This window comes from Lycorma delicatula, chromosome 2 (assembly GCF_047948215.1).
Source record: "Lycorma delicatula isolate Av1 chromosome 2, ASM4794821v1, whole genome shotgun sequence".
In the NCBI taxonomy this organism is placed as follows: domain Eukaryota; kingdom Metazoa; phylum Arthropoda; class Insecta; order Hemiptera; family Fulgoridae; genus Lycorma; species Lycorma delicatula.
Window position 1 is genome coordinate 104643192 of NC_134456.1, and position 17056 is coordinate 104660247.

Here is a 17056-nt window from a genome sequence, read left to right on the forward strand (position 1 = left end):
TGGTGCCCAGAGAATGTCTGGGCATCAGACTCACTTCATTAAGCCATCCATTCATTGACACAATAGTTTCCATCTTGGGTTATGGTTTTTTATAGGGTGTTGCAATACCACCGAGTATAGGTGTACGAAGAAAGAATGTAAGATGTTGTGTTGCTGTATAAGGGAGTATGTTGTAATTTTTGAAGTGTTTGTGTTATGATGTATGTGTAGTGGAAAAGTTCAGTAGCTCAGTGTAGTTGAAAGTAAGCTGCATAGGCTAGGGCCATGGGGACACCAACCTCCAAAGTCTTAAAAAGTAATACCCCCCATTGGGGCACAGCATCTTGAAAGAAAGATTTGAACCATCTACATTGTTGAAGCTGTCTCTTAAAGACAGATTCTCCATTTTCTTGCACTATTTGGAATTCAAAAGATTAAATATGCTACAAGATTTTTTATATTTCTTTTTGTTTTGTAATAGTTGTATGGATAAAAGAATATTCTACCATTTTCCAAAATTAAAAAAAAAAAAATGTAATATTCCAATTATCTTCATATATAGAAATATTACATATAATGTCAATATTCTTTTTCTAATGATATAAATAATTTTAATCAGCCTTTCATCCAAAAAGTCCCAAGTCGAATTTCAATCAGACAGCATTTTTCATACGCTACCCAAATGTCCCATTCTATATTCTCACATGAGCTTTAAGCTTTAGTGAATTTAATAATCATTAATAAATATTCTTTATTTCAATTTGAATAGACTCCAAAAGAATATAAATAAAATAAATTTCACTGAAAAGGGAAAAATAAATTTTCTAAAATACAATTTTTGAAACATATTTTGAAGTCCCCCAAATTCAAACAAATTTCAAAATCCATATTTCTTGCACTTGAACATAATCCATATCTCATAGCATCATATCTGCAGTCTTAGCAGATTTAAAGTTTGGCGCCAATTTCAAAAAAATAAGTTTTTAAGATTCTATTGAGGGCATAGTTGGGAAAAACTACATTTTCCTTTTCAGTGCAATTTGTATTATAAAATTTATTGTTTTTTTAAGTTTTTATTTTACTCTTTTTAGTTTTGTACTCCATCAAAGCTGAAATATGATTAGGCTTACAAAAACATACTGCTTGTAAGAGAAAAGTACATACTTTTGAAAAAAAACAAAATCATTACGTTTTTTCAAGAACATTACTTTTTCATTGGTCTAATACACTTAGGCAATGGAATGGGAACACAGCTAGCATCACATCTATTGTTTAATAAAAGAATCATCAAAATCAGAGCTCTGGTCAAAGGTTATGTCACAACAAACATAAATATATTATTGTGTATATGTATATGTGTGTATGTGTGTGTGTATATAAATGCGTGCACGCATACGTATAATTGATAACCATCTCCTTTTGAAGTCAGTTAAAAATTATAAAAATTCTGTGTAGTACACATAAAATGTATAACAATGCTACACAATTGACAAATCTTGGGATGCCACTACTTACAGAAGAAAACCAACAAATTACATAATTCCAACTGACATCAACAACTGTGTGGTTTTTTTACATGCAGTAAAATTAGCTAAGAGATCACAAGTTATGTTGCACATAAGATATCTGTCAGTCATAGTCCTGTAAACAGAGTTATGGGTAAAATCAAGAAATTCAAATCCTCAGCTCTTAGGAGAGACCAGTTAGAAGATGGAAAGCAATTAGATACTGTTTTAATTCAATTTGATAACAAAACCATAAGTAATCAAATGAAAAATGCAGATGGCTATTGCCTGTCGGAGCAAATTTTCAAGCCCGGACAGCAATAAAGGATATGGGGTTGACCGCTTCCTCATTATCATCATTTTCTAAAAAGTTAAGATTCACCTGACCACTAATTTGATAAAATAATGATGTCATCGTCACTGTCTTCAAGAAGATCCTTTAGTTCTTCAGCACTTCGAATTATCTCTCACCCTGAACTCAATGTGAGATGTTGAGGTGTTATTTCCAATTACCTGATGTCATGGTGATAAATTAACATTTCGTAATCTGATCTCTTTTACTCTCCTCTTGTATGAGACATGCTAAAAATGTTACAAAGTGATAAAGAAGAAATAATTCAAAATATTAAACTGTTACATTATTTTTTTTTTTTTGTCTTCAGTCATTTGACTGGTTTGATGCAGCTCTCCAAGATTCCCTATCCAGTGCTAATCGTTTCATTTCAGTATACCCTCTACATCCTACATCCCTAACAATTTGTTTTACATATTCCAAACATGGCCTGCCTACATAATTTTTTCCTTCTACCTGTCCTTCCAATATTAAAGCGACTATTCCAGGATGCTTCAGTATGTGGCCTATAAGTCTGTCTCTTCTTTTAACTATATTTTTCCAAATGCTTCTTTCTTCATCTATTTGCCGCAATACCTCTTCATTTGTCACTTTATCCACCCATCTGATTTTTAACATTCTCCTATAACACCACATTTCAAAAGCTTCTAATCTTTTCTTCTCAGATACTCCGATTGTCCAAGTTTCACTTCCATATAAAGCGACACTCCAATCATACACTTTCAAAAATCTTGTCCTGACATTTAAATTAATTTTTGATGTAAACAAATTATATTTCTTACTGAAGGCTCGTTTAGCTTGTGCTATTCGGCATTTTATATCGCTCCTGCTTCGTCCATCTTTAGTAATTCTACTTCCCAAATAACAAAATTCTTCTACCTCCATAATCTTTTCTCCTCCTATTTTCACATTCAGTGGTCCATCTTTGTTATTTCTACTACATTTCATTACTTTTGTTTTGTTCTTGTTTATTTTCATGCGATAGTTCTTGCAAAGGACTTCATCTATGCCGTTCATTGTTTCTTCTAAATCCTTTTTACTCTCGGCTAGAATTACTATATTATAAGCAAATAGTAGCATCTTTATCTTTTCACCTTGTACTGTTACTCCGAATCTAAATTGTTCTTTAACATCATTAACTGCTAGTTCCATGTAAAGATTAAAAAGTAACGGAGATAGGGAACATCCTTGTCGGACTCCCTTTCTTATTACGGCTTCTTTCTTATGTTCTTCAATTGTTACTGTTGCTGTTTGGTTCCTGTACATGTTAGCAATTGTTCTTCTATCTCTGTATTTGAACCCTAATTTTTTTTAAATGCTGAACATTTTATTCCAGTCTACGTTATCGAATGCCTTTTCTAGGTCTATAAACGCCAAGTATGTTGGTTTGTTTTTCTTTAATCTTCCTTCTACTATTAATCTGAGGCCTAAAATTGCTTCCCTTGTCCCTATACTTTTCCTGAAACCAAATTGGTCTTCTCCTAACACTTCCTCCACTCTCCTCTCAATTCTTCTGTATAGAATTCTAGTTAAGATTTTTGATGCACGACTAGTTAAACTAATTGTTCTGTATTCTTCACATTTATCTGTCCCTGCTTTCTTTGGTATCATTATTATAACACTTTTTTTGAAGTCTGACGGAAATTCCCCTTTTTCATAAATATTACACACCGGTTTATATAATCTATCAATCGCTTCCTCACCTGCACTGCGCAGTAATTCTACAGGTATTCCGTCTATTCCAGGAGCCTTTCTGCCATTTAAATATTTTAATGCTCACTTAAATTCAGATCTCAGTATTGTTTCTCCCATTTCATCCTCCTCAACTTCCTCTATAACACCATTTTCTAATTCATTTCCTCCGTATAACTCTTCAATATATTCCACCCATCTATCGACTTTACCTTTCGTATTATATATTGGTGTACCATCTTTGTTTAACACATTATTAGATTTTAATTTATGTACCCCAAAATTTTCCTTAACTTTCCTGTATGCTCCGTCTATTTTACCAATGTTCAATTCTCTTTCCACTTCTGAATACTTTTCTTTAATCCATTCTTCTCTCGCCAGTTTGCACTTCCTGTTTATAGAATTTCTTAATTGCCGATAGTTCCTTTTAATTTCTTCATCCCTAGCATTCTTATATTTTCTACGTTCATCCATCAGCTGCAATATATCGTCTGAAACCCAAGGTTTTCTACCAGTTCTCTTTATTCCGCCTAAGTTTTCTTCTGCTGATTTAAGAATTTCCTTTTTAACATTCTCCCATTCTTCTTCTACATTTTCTACCTTATCTTTTTTACTCAGACCTCTTGCGATGTCCTCCTCAAACATCTTCTTTACCTCCTCTTCCTAAAGCTTCTCTAAATTCCACCGACTCATCTGACACCTTTTCTTCAGGCTTTTAAACCCCAATCTACATTTCATTATCACCAAATTATGGTCGCTATCAATGTCTGCTCCAGGGTAAGTTTTGCAGTCAACAAGTTGATTTCTAAATCTTTGCTTAACCATGATATAATCTATCTGATACCTTGCAGTATCGCCTGGCTTTTTCCAAGTGTATATTCTTCTATTATGATTTTTAAATTGTGTGTTGGCAATTACTAAATTATACTTCGTGCAAAACTCTATAAGTCTGTCCCCTCTTTCATTCCTTTTGCCCAGCCCGTATTCACCCACTATATTTCCTTCCTTGCCTTTTCCAATGCTTGCATTCCAATCTCCAACTATTATTAAATTTTCATCTCCTTTTACGTGTTTAATTGCTTCATCAATCTCTTCGTATACACACTCTACCTCATCATCATCATGGGCGCTTGTAGGGATATAGACATTAACAATCGTTGTCGGTTTAGGTTTTGATTTTATCCTTATTACAATGATTCTATCACTATGCGTTTTGAAATACTCTACTCTCTTCCCTATCTTCTTGTTCATTATGAAACCTACTCCTGCCTGCCCATTATTTGAAGCTGAGTTAATTACTCTAAAATCACCTGACCAAAAGTCGCCTTCCTCTTCCCACCGAACCTCACTAATTCCTACTACATCCACATTTATCATATCCATTTCCCTTTTTACATTTTCTAGCCTACCAACCTTTTTTAAGCTTCTAACATTCCATGCTCCGCTCGTAGAATGTTACTTTTAATTTTCTGGTGACCCCTTCCTTAGTAGTCCCCACCCGGAGATCCGAACGGAGGACTAGTTTACCTCCGGAATATTTTACCAAGGAAGGCGCCTCCATCATTGCTATATGAAAATGCAGAGAGCCACATTTTCTTGGAAAAAAAGCAGCTGTAGTTTTCCATTGCTTTCAGCTGCGCAGTACTCAGAGGACTGAGTGATGTTGATATGGCCGTTTAAGTCATTGTGACTCACGCCGCTAACAACTACTGAAAGAGCTGCTGCCCTCTTTCAGGAATCATTCCTTAGTCTGGCTCTCAACAGATACCTCTCCGATATGGTTGCACCTTCGGTCCAGCTACTCTGTATCCCTGAGCACTCAAGCCCCCTCACCAACGGCAAGGTCTCATGATTCATAGAGGAGGGTTATATTATTAAAAAAAAAAAATTATAATTAATATCTTATCTGACAAATTAACTAACTAGTCTTCTCTTAAAATTAAATTTCTGATCAATATTCTTGAATAATATATTTTATTGTAATAATGTTTTTACACTTTAAAAAAGTTTTTAAATGTCAGACTTATAATGACAAATGTAAAAACTGCACAGCAACATGAAAAAATTGTCAAAAAGGGTTTTGTAAAAGATATAGTGAAACTACAGCACTCTTTTTATAAAGTAAACGTCACTGAATGACTGTAACAAATGATACATCCCAGGCAAAATGAATTTGTTCGCAGTAACAAGGACTACCACAGTAGTTCACAAGAACCAACGTGTTAAGTCATTAGAGAAGGACCAAACCCAAATATCTGTTTATTATAACTGTTAAGGGCTTGGCTATAAATGGATTAATTCATTTTTAAACATGTGCAGTGGCAGCTCGCATATAGGCACTGTGGAACTACAGCAACCCCTATTTCTACTTGATATTATACATTTAATATAATGAGTCTTTTTTTCTTTAATTCTTTCTTTACACTTGTACAATATATAATCCTTAAACTTAATATCAATGTCCATCCCCCAGTGTATGAAAAAGATACAAAAATCTTTGTATGGAAGTGTGCGCTTCACAATTCCAGCAGCATGATGTTTGGCTGTTGTGCTAATGCACACATAGGAAGCTGCACACAAGGCTGCGAGGGAGAGAGAGCACTGTCACTCCCACAGTGCTAACCCTGGCATGCGTGCTAGTGGAAGGTAGTTTTTTTTTACTCCACGTATGTATGGAATGTTCCTTGTTCATTCCTTTTCTAGTTTAGTCAGTGGAAGGAATATGAAAGTGGTTTAGATGTTTTATCAGTTGTGTTCAAAAGATGGCAGAAAGCAAGGGCTCTTTGACTGCCAAATCTGCCCAAAAACATGCTGGAAGTTTGAAAGAGAAGGTAATTAGTAAAAACTAATTATGTATTTGTTTCTGTGTAGATAGAAATTTAAATTAAGCACAATTGGAGTACAGTGCTTTTAAGCGAACATTTTATTAAACTATTATCTAATAATACTATAAAATATTATCTATATTGACATTTTACTATTTACTTGGTTAAACCAAATTTTAAAAACCGTGTACCATATTCTTGAATGTGATAAAGTGTAGAATTAGATTATTATCCTGCTTTCAGCTATTCTATTTTATTCACTTATTTTTGGTTCTTTTAAGTTACAGAAAACTTTAAACATGAAAAAGCCTTGAAAAAACCTAAAAAAATTTTCTGGAGCAGCACCACCACTAATTTTAGCTACGAGCTGCCACTGAACATGTGTTAATAATTTGAAAAATGAAAATAGAACAAAAATCTTTTTGTTCAATCATTTACTTATTTTATCTCCTATTAATTTGTTAAATTTCCCAAAAAGGTTTCGTGAAGTTATAATTACGCATGGATTACTGACATCATTTCATTTAGCTGGTTTAAATCTTCATTCAGTAACTTTTCTGCACACAACTTTCCCACTTCAAAAAAATTATATTTAAAATTTTGTTATCAGTTTTTTGAACAGACAGATTCAAGAATCTAAACGTTCATTTATATAACTCCATGTTATTTCCCTGTTTACATTACATTGTGAAGTTTTTTTTTATAATACTCTACATTAAGCAGCTGTAAAAGTTTACTTAAAAGACTTCTATATATGTTATATATATATATTTTTTCCCCCTTCCTACACCCCTGCGTGGAACAAACAGCAAAGTATTGCACTACACAATGGCATATAAATGTTATATTTATATCTCAGTATAGTATTAAAAGGCTATTTGTTGAGGGATCTGTAATTCTGTCACCTTTTTTTTATATCAATTAATTTACATTAATAGAAATCAAGTTGTAAACTACATAGTAAAATTAATTTTATTTCATAAATATACAGATTAAAATTTCATCTTTTCATAATTTATTTACAATATATGTAACATATAAACAAAATATTCAGTAGATCATAATAGCTTCACAGTTTCAGCCTTCTGATTTCTTCACTTCGAAAATCCACTCTGCATTAAAAAAAATATATAATAATAAATAATGATTAATCACAATAAACTACTATAAAATTTTCAAATAATAATATATTTTAAGATAAGCAAATTTTAAATTTTGTAAAACAGTAATCATACTTTTCTATCTTCAGCACCATATATAAGTTTTTTCTTAAATGCAGCAATTTTTATCAATAGATGACAATTACAATCTACTAAAAATAATGGAAAATAAAAATGCAATGTTAGCATAAAAGTTTAACTTCTCCAATTTCACCCAACTGTCATAAAAAATACTAAATAGTTTAGAAGTTCCTGTTTTTTTATCTAGAACAGATGTTTTCATATGTACTGCACAGGTCATTCAATAATAATTAAAGAGACAAATGAATGCAGCAAAAGTATTATTTATTCAATGAAATCAAACACTACTATTCAAATAATCTGTGACTACATTTAGGAACTTATCCCATACTTCTGTAACTTTCTTACTCCAATTGTAAAAAATTGTTACCTTAGTATCTGAGCCATTGTACTACATTCCTGAACAGCTCATTTTTCCCAAACTTAGTGCCATACAACAACTCCTTGATGAAACTAAACAAAAAAAATCTAATGATGCGAGATGAGATCAGAATTGTAAGGTGAATACTGCAACAGCACCCAATTCAACTTTTGACAACTTTCCCGTGACTTTTGAGCAGAAAGGAGGCAAACCCAATATCATTTTCATAATTCTTAATGCCTTTTGAGAGAGAACCAGGACATTACTTCCTTACTGCAGGTTTCACTTTATTTCTTAGTATATCACAGTAGTACTTGATGTTGAGTGTACATTGATCTTCCATATAATTGCAATAAGTGGGCCTTTACAGTTCCAAAACACTGTTAGCATCACTTTACTGGCTGAGACAGGTTTTGAATTTTTCCTGGTGGGCAAACTCAAATGTTTCCATTCTAACTAGAAGATTTGGATTCCAGCTCAAATGAAAAAACCATGTTTCATCAAAATTTATTATGCTATCTAAAAAAAAGAATTACCTTTCACTAAAGATCGTTGTTTTGTATAACTGTGAAGTTTTGTGCAAATGTGGATTCGCTTGTTTTCTGTGATTTAGAGTTTTTTTTTTGTCTTCATTCATTTGACTGGTTTGATACTTTTTTTTTTTTTTGTCTTCAGTCATTTGACTGGTTTGATGCAGCTCTCCAAGATTCCCTATCTAGTGCTAGTCGTTTCATTTCAGTATACCCTCTACATCCTACATCCCCAACAATTTGTTTTACATACTCCAAACGTGGCCTGCCTACACAATTTTTCCCTTCTACCTGTCCTTCCAATATTAAAGCGACTATTCCAGGATGCCTTAGTATGTGGCCTATAAGTCTGTCTCTTCTTTTAACTATATTCTTCCAAATGCTTCTTTCTTCATCTATTTGCCGCAATACCTCTTCATTTGTCACTTTATCCACCCATCTGATTTTTAACATTCTCCTATAGCACCACATTTCAAAGGCTTCTAATCTTTTCTTCTCAGGTTCTCCCATCGTCCAAGTTTCACTTTCATATAAAACTATGCTCAAAACATATACTTTCAAAAATGTTTTCCTGATGTTTAAATTAATTTTTGATGTAAGCAAATTATATTTTTAACTGAAAGCTTGTTTCACCTGTGCTATTCAGCATTTTATATCACTCCTGCTTCGTTCATCTTTAGTAATTCTACTTCCCAAATAACAAAACTCTTCAACCTCCATAATCTTTTCTCTTCCTATTTTAAAATTAAAAGATTTTAAAACAAATGATAAAGAGATATTGGTCATCAAAGATATTGGAGATTGCTTATCAATTAAAATTTTGTTGTTAACCATTGCAATGCTTATATCTAGATAACTGATATTGTGATTTATTTTGAGTTCATGTGTAGATTTAAAATTTTTTTTTAATATATATTTAGTTTATTTTTAATAATGCTATGTCAGTTTATGATATTTTCATTACACTGAATTTCATTACTTAACATGTCATCAACATGTCTTACCCATAATAGAATTTCATGTGTATGTGTAATAACATGCACTGTTATTTTTCTTCTTAGTGCTGCATAGATATTTCTGATAAAATTGCTGATAAAGATGAACCCATGACTAGATTTTTTGTCTGATAACACAATTTTCCTTCAAATTTGGGAATAGTTTTGATTATATATATATTACATATTATAGTGATAGTATTATATATATTTTTTCACGGTTTTCTTTATTTTTAATAAGAATATTTTTTATAATATCTAAAGTATCATTTATGGGTATATTCTTGTGCATGTTTGATATAACAAAGGAAACCATTTTAGTGTTATTTTTAATTTCAATATTATTTGTTTTATTAGTTGAAAACCATGTTTTATATTACATGTGTATGGAAGAGCTGCTTTATTTCTTAATATTCATCCACTACTTTTGCAATGTAATAAGATGCAGTTTTGAAATTAATATGTTGGCGTCTTGGAATGTTAGGTTAATGAATTCTGGGTAAACCTGTTAATTTCCGAGCAGATGGTATAAAAGGGTAAACACGTGAATGATATTTTATATTATCATTATAATTCAATGTTGCATGATACTCTTTTTTTTTCTCTGATTTAAACACCCCTAAGGCAACCAGTTCAGCAATCAAGCATCACTCAGATGATAAATGATTGATAGTCATTTATAACTGTTTTTGTAATTCTTAAATGTCAGTTGTTGGGTCTTTTATTTCAGTGTAATTATTGTCAAGAATGTATTTGTTAATATTATCAATATAATTATTTTTATAGATGATGACAGGTGTATTTGATATTACCTGAATATGTGGTAATGCTGTACATCAAGTATGTTTTAATGCTTTTAAGTCTCTGATGTGTAATAAAGTATACTCAGTATGTCTGAAAAGTTCCTGAACTAAATTAAATAAAAATACAGATTTAAATATAAACAAATTTACTCACATCAACCCTCTATATAGAACCCTTTTCTAGTTATACACCTGTTGCAGCTCTGGTCAGATTTCTCCACAGCATTTGATGGTCCAGAGCCTATCAAATGCTCTGGAGAAATCACTTTGTGGAATCATCTTCAACTGCTCGGTGCAAGCCCTTTGGATGGCCTGCATGTTGTCGAAAAAACTGCGTTTCATCATCAACTTGAGTTTCAGGAACAGAAAATAGTTTGCTGGAGCCAAGTCAGGTGAACAGCACAGATGGAATAAGACAGTGATTTGAGGCATAATAACGTGTTAAAACTGTTGCCATGTGTGCCAGGGCATTGTCTTGCAAGAGAGTCCAATTGCCCAGATCCTGGTACTCAGGCCGGATTCAACGAATGCGACACATCAGGCTTTTCATTACTTCCAAATAGAATTTAGAATTCATGGTTTGACCAGTTACAACAAATTCATGATGAATCAGCCCCTTTGAGTCAAAGAATACAATTAACATCGTTTTCACTCTTGATTTCTGCTGCCTGACTTTAACTGGTCTTTGTGCTCCAGGACTTAACCAAGCCATGGATTGATGCTTCATTTGCAGATCATACATGAAGCACCAGCTTACATTCCCTGTTACGATTGTTTGAAAAAACTTCAGGTCGCTATCAGCAGTTTCAAAGAAGTTTTGAGTGCAAGAAAGATGCACCTGTTTTTGTTCTTCAGTCACAAAGTGTTGAATGAAATGACAACACACCTTTCAGAGGTTCATTTTTTCTGTTGGAATTATTATTGCGTCTTTTTAATGTTTAGCTCTTCTGCTATGGCTCAAAGGGTAAGATGAGGTTGTTCAAGCAGAAGCGCGCACACTTTTGCAATGTTTTCGTCATGAACAGCTGTTGATGATCTCCCGCTTTGTTCGTCGTCATCCAACGACCGTCTACCGTCTTTAAACTGCTTCCACCATGTGTACGTTGTAGTAAGAGATGCGGCTTCATTACAGAATGCTTGCTGTATCATAGAATAAGTTTCAACAAAAGATTTTGAAGTCGAACACAAAATTTGATCATGCTTCTCTGTTCCATGTCACAAGCTCACACAAGATCACATATATACAACATATGCAGCTGAATATAACTCAAGACTGGAATGACAAAATTTTTTGCACATACATGTCAGACATCGTACTACATAATTTCTTGGTTGTCCAAGAGATGGCTCTACGTGTATCGACTACAGAAATTTAGTTCGGGAACTTTACAGACCTACTGTGTGCGTATAATATCTAGTCTTAAAGACTAAATAACTTTAGTATACAATGAGCAGTCAAAAGGATATTAATTTCAACTGCATAATCTGTAGATAAGGATTAAAAAGATAAACTCTTAATCTTAAACTAGAAGCTAAATGATGTGAGTAGTATGTATGCAACTTGCATAAAGTCATATTTAATATTAAAACTCATTAAAAAAATAAAAATGATAATGACTACATTTCTATACAAACCTAAGTCCCATTATCTGTCTAATTTCAGCAGGCGTTAATCTCCATGGGACAGAAGAGGAGTTTTGACCCCAGTAATCTGAAATTTCTGACACTCTTTCTAAATTCAAAACAGTAGCAATCTGCATTAATCTAGCAAACTTATCTCTCACAGACCATGATGTGGCATTGCTTAAGTATGTAACCAGTGATCTAACTTCTTTATCCAATGCTAAACCACCTAACTGTAAAAATACATAATTAAACATTATACATACTAACTATAAAATACTAATTGTACTTATATATCTAATGTCTTAAATCTAATGTATTTATATTAATTTTTAAGGTTTAACTTTTAAAATATAAAAAGTAATAACTTTTTGCTTACGGCAACACAGCAAATTTAATTATTTACAACCTGATAGTTCCACTACTCCTTGAACATCTCAGTAAGCAGCAACCGAATAATTTCCACTGACCTCTGTGGAGACCTATAACCTCTGCATATAGCTTCTGAATTCAAATCACAATCAGGTTTGACTTTTTTCATGTGCTATAATATTCATCCACTATTAAGAAAATGTAATTAAGCATCAGTCTATTGTTTCTGAAGGAATAAATACACTGAAATAAATTAAAATGCCAACATTCAAAAGGCAAAATCATATTCAACAAGCTGATTCCTGTAGATCACTGAATTTAAAAACACGGGTTGCTTCACAACCTGCTGTTCAGGTTTTAGTAATTAACAAACAGATCAGTCAATGTTATGTATGTATAGAATTCTGTAATGGGTATTTTTTAATCATATATGTATACTTTACACTGATTAATTTAATTTACAAATAAGTCTTATAAATGAAGAAGAATTGCTTATCCAGTTATATAGTTACAATTGTAAGACATCTCTAAGCAGGTTTCAGCCCTCTGGGATAATAAAAAATAAAATAAATTTAACATAGAAGTAAAATTAAAAACAGTACCATACAATAAAACAGTCACACAAAATTTTATAATACAATATTAAAAAAAAGTTTATATTACAAAAACACCAAAAAATACATATTTAAAATTAACTATAGCATTCAAAGTTAACATTCTTTGATTATCTTAGCATTTATCAACCCCACAAATAAAATAAATTGATATATAAATTTTCAGTAACAGACCAAAATTTAAAACCCCCGATTAATTTTTAAATGTATTTTTGTACAAGTAAACAAAATAAAAAATGATTTATCAAATGTCACACCCAAAGTTTATCTTTACAAATACTGAAAGACATATCTGAACAGGCGTCAACATAGCTCCATAAAAATTTTGAATGATAAAACTACTGTTCACTCACCCTATTAAATTCAGACTTCATAATAACTTTCTCCATTTGACTTGTAACTTCTGAGACCAAAATAGATATTAAAGCATCATAATTAGCGGAAGTTAAAGTACCTTCAAATTCTGATAATAACATACTCAGATTAGCTATTAGATTTCTAATAAATGGTTCGTTAGCTTCATAATTTGAAAATTCTTCCTGAAAACATAAATATTAATTAGTAAAGAATCAAATTATTTAATATTGAGCAATCAGCAACAGAACTTGGTTTAATTTTTTTGTAGATTACAGAAGGAATATTCTTTTTTTTTAATACAGAGTGTCCAGGCTAAAGGTATCTAAAGCAACAGCTTATATAAAGACAACTCTTTAATATAATTTAATAATTTTTTTTAATAAACACATCACTTTACTAAGTTTTAATGTAGGTTTGTCAAGTTCAATGTGTGCATCTTTGTATCTCAGCAGATGTCTAGACGATAATCTAACTTTTGCCAGGTGTTTAGGAGCATCTGTGGTATTAATAGTCCAACAGCTTCAACAATTCTCTATTTTAAATAGTCAAAATCTCAAACTTTTCTTCAGTACACACAACATTAAAGCAAAAACATCCAAAGGAGTAATATCTGGAGATCTAGGTGGCCATGCAGTTGGACCTCCTCATCTGATCCAACATCCAGTGAGATGTGGAAAACATCTTGATAAAAGTATGGTGGAGCACCATCTCGTTGGAAACTAAACCCTACAGGAATCTGAGAAACAGCAAAGTTCAAGCATCCATGTCAAGGTATGCGTATCCTGTCACAATGGACTGATGAAAAAAAAACAGACTGATGACACTATTTCCGTGCTGTCCTAACCAGATATTGAATTTTGGTGTGCCCCTTTCATTTTCAATTATTATATGAGGATTTTCAGAACCCCAAATTTGACAATTGTATTTATTAACGTTCCCACACATATGAAAGGTCACCTCATCACTAAATAACATTGTGTCACGATATTTATGATTGTTTTCAACACAGTCCATTACCTCTACAATCAACTGATATTGTAGGTGGCAATCATTATTTAGTTTAATGTGATAAAGGAATAGTAACTTGTACACTCGCAAATGAAGCCACATATGATCAATGTTATGAACATTGAAACAAAGAATTTGCAGTTTGTAACTAGCCTGCCTAATTGATTTTCTAGGACCGACAATGAATGCTAGTCCTAGATCATGCATACATGATCTGCAGTCTCATCACTAACTGAAACTTCTGAATGATTTCCAGTGTGAAACCAAGCTTCCAGCCTCTCTTAAAGTCATATTCCACTGACAAATAGATCTGGATGTTGGAGGGTTGATATTTCATTCAGTTCATGCACGTAGTTGAACAAACATACCTGATTGAAACTCTGCTAACAAAAGCACACACTAAACTTCTGTTGTGGGGTCCACACCTCAACTGACTAATACAGACTACAACTGCATTGTGTGTTAGCTTGCCTGCATGTGTATACTCAACTGACCTTGAGAGTACACAGAAAACTTTTTGAAGATATTTCCTTTTGATTTAGTCAATGTATAAGAGAATACAATGACTGATTTTCTACATATAGGCCATTACTTTTGGATACGTTTAGCCTAGACACCCTGTATGTTTTTAGTTTATAAAAACTTATCACTTACTGCTTTGTCTATTTTGTACCCCATCAGCTTCTATAGAAATCTTAGCTTCTTCTAAAGTTTTTTTTTTAAATGATAAATTAATAACAATTGATAAAGAATAGAAATTTGGTTAAACGCAGGACACAGTTGCTCACTGTTTTAGTCACTGAAATGAAATTAATTATCCTCTTGCTATTATAATTTCCTGTTGGATAATGAAATTATTATTATGGTATCAAACATTATTTCAATACATCTCTAAATGTAAATTATGTAATTTTGAATAATTTGTTAGATTTATTGCTTCTGTAAGCCACTAAACCACGTTTAAATTTTACTTAATCGTTAGGTTTTTTCATTTGTTGCAGGTTTTTTTTTCAATTCGTTATTATTTTTAAAATTCTAAACTTACCATGTTTTACTAACTAGAAAATACTTGTTTATTTTCTTTGATTTTACTAGCACAATTAGATATTATTTTGTTTAGCGTATATGCTTGCAAATATTTGTAAACAGTAAGTTAAAAGAACTAATATTTCTATAGAGAATTTTTTACTATTTTTTCTTTCTGCATTTTATTTTACAGATTTATGCCACAATTATTTTTTTGTTACTAGTTTTATAGTTAGTTAAATGCTTCTTCTTTTGTTTAATTTTACATGCTGGCATTATAATTTAAAGAATAGAAAAATTGTTTTTTTCTATATTTTAACATTGCCCATTAAGTCATTTTATTTTTATGTTTAAGTGACATTTATTAATTTACTTACTTATTTTTTTATTAATTTTATTTTGCTGTGAAATTAAATAGTTATTTTGTTGTACAGAAAACATCAAATTAAACATTTTTTTCCAATTTTTAAGTTTCATAAATTTAGAACTGATACACTGATTCACTGTTTTGGTCATAAACACATAAGCCAATTCTGAACTCTCCACATTATTACTGTCCTTTATTGGCTACAAACTTATAATATTTAAATTTAAAAAAACTAACACTGAAATTTTTTAAAAACCTTGAGTATCCTACTACTCCTAGTTCCTGCACTTCTCCCTCAATTATCTAATTTTCCCTAATCTGCCATCAGAATTCAAGTATCACTACCATCATCAGAGCATTCATACAAATTTACTAAATTCTATAAGTTATGACATTTATAAAATCTGAATGTCATTAAATGATTCACTGATAGTCTTTCTTAAATGTGGACTTACAAAAAATAAAATAAGAGTATAATTACCAAATAAAACACACAAACATATATATTTGAATTTGAGATATATATAAATTCTATTAAATAAATCACCTAATGCAGAACAATGAGATAAGAATTGAGAAAAGACATATCTTCCACATTCCACAAAAGTACTTTCAGGAAAAATTAAGGTAAGATATATCTTAAATCAATATTCTGTTCTAGGTGAATTTATTTAATTGAATTTAAATAAAATTTAATAGTACAGAGTAATAATAACAGTATAAAGGAATAATATGAATCTTAAAAACAAAAATTTCAGTAAAATATATATATACAAGGGAGAGTCAATAATTAAAGAGACAAATTGATGTAGAAAAAACTGTGTATTTTTACAAAATGAGACTTACTACTTCTCAACATAATCTCCACCAATATTTATACATTTTTCCCAACAATGAACTAGTTTTTTTATATCTAATACAAAGAAGCCTTTATCTTGTTGTTTGAGCCACTTTCCTACAAATTCTTTGACTTCCTCATTGCTGCTGAACTTTTTTCCACGTAATGCCTCCTTGAGTGTTCCAAACAAATGAAAATCCGAGGGAGCCAAATCTAGACTGTAGGGAGGATGTGGTACATCTCCCAACCCATTTTTCCAATGGTTTCTTTGATCAGCTGGGCAGTGTAAGAACAAGTATTGTCGTGTAGCAATATCATTCGTTTTCTTTGAGATCTACAACATTTTTCTCTGATTGCTGATTTTACTTTTTTCATCAGCATGTCTGAGTAATAGATACTGTTTATTGTATGCTGATTTTCCAAATAATCACAAAAGACGACACCTTGAGCATCCCAAAAGACGACCAACATGACTTTTCCCGCTGATGCTTGAGTTCTGAATTTCTGTCAGACAGGTGAGCTGGTGTGCTCACTCTTGCTTTGTCTCTTTGTCTTTTGGAATCTGGTT

General features: G+C 31.7%; 1 protein-coding gene across 1 annotated transcript in view; it reads right to left on the bottom strand.

Moving 5' to 3' along the window:
* Window positions 1-7307: 7307 nt before the first annotated feature.
* Window positions 7308-17056, bottom strand: part of Cog4 (conserved oligomeric Golgi complex subunit 4) — a 54278-nt gene continuing 44529 nt past the window's right edge. Inside the window, exons 11-13 of the mRNA XM_075355924.1 lie at window positions 13246-13431; window positions 11919-12139; window positions 7308-7465 (exon numbers count right to left, since the gene is read on the bottom strand). Of these exons, the coding sequence (XP_075212039.1) occupies window positions 7423-7465; window positions 11919-12139; window positions 13246-13431 (450 nt within the window). The 3' untranslated portion in view covers window positions 7308-7422. The remainder of the gene's footprint in view (window positions 7466-11918; window positions 12140-13245; window positions 13432-17056) is intronic.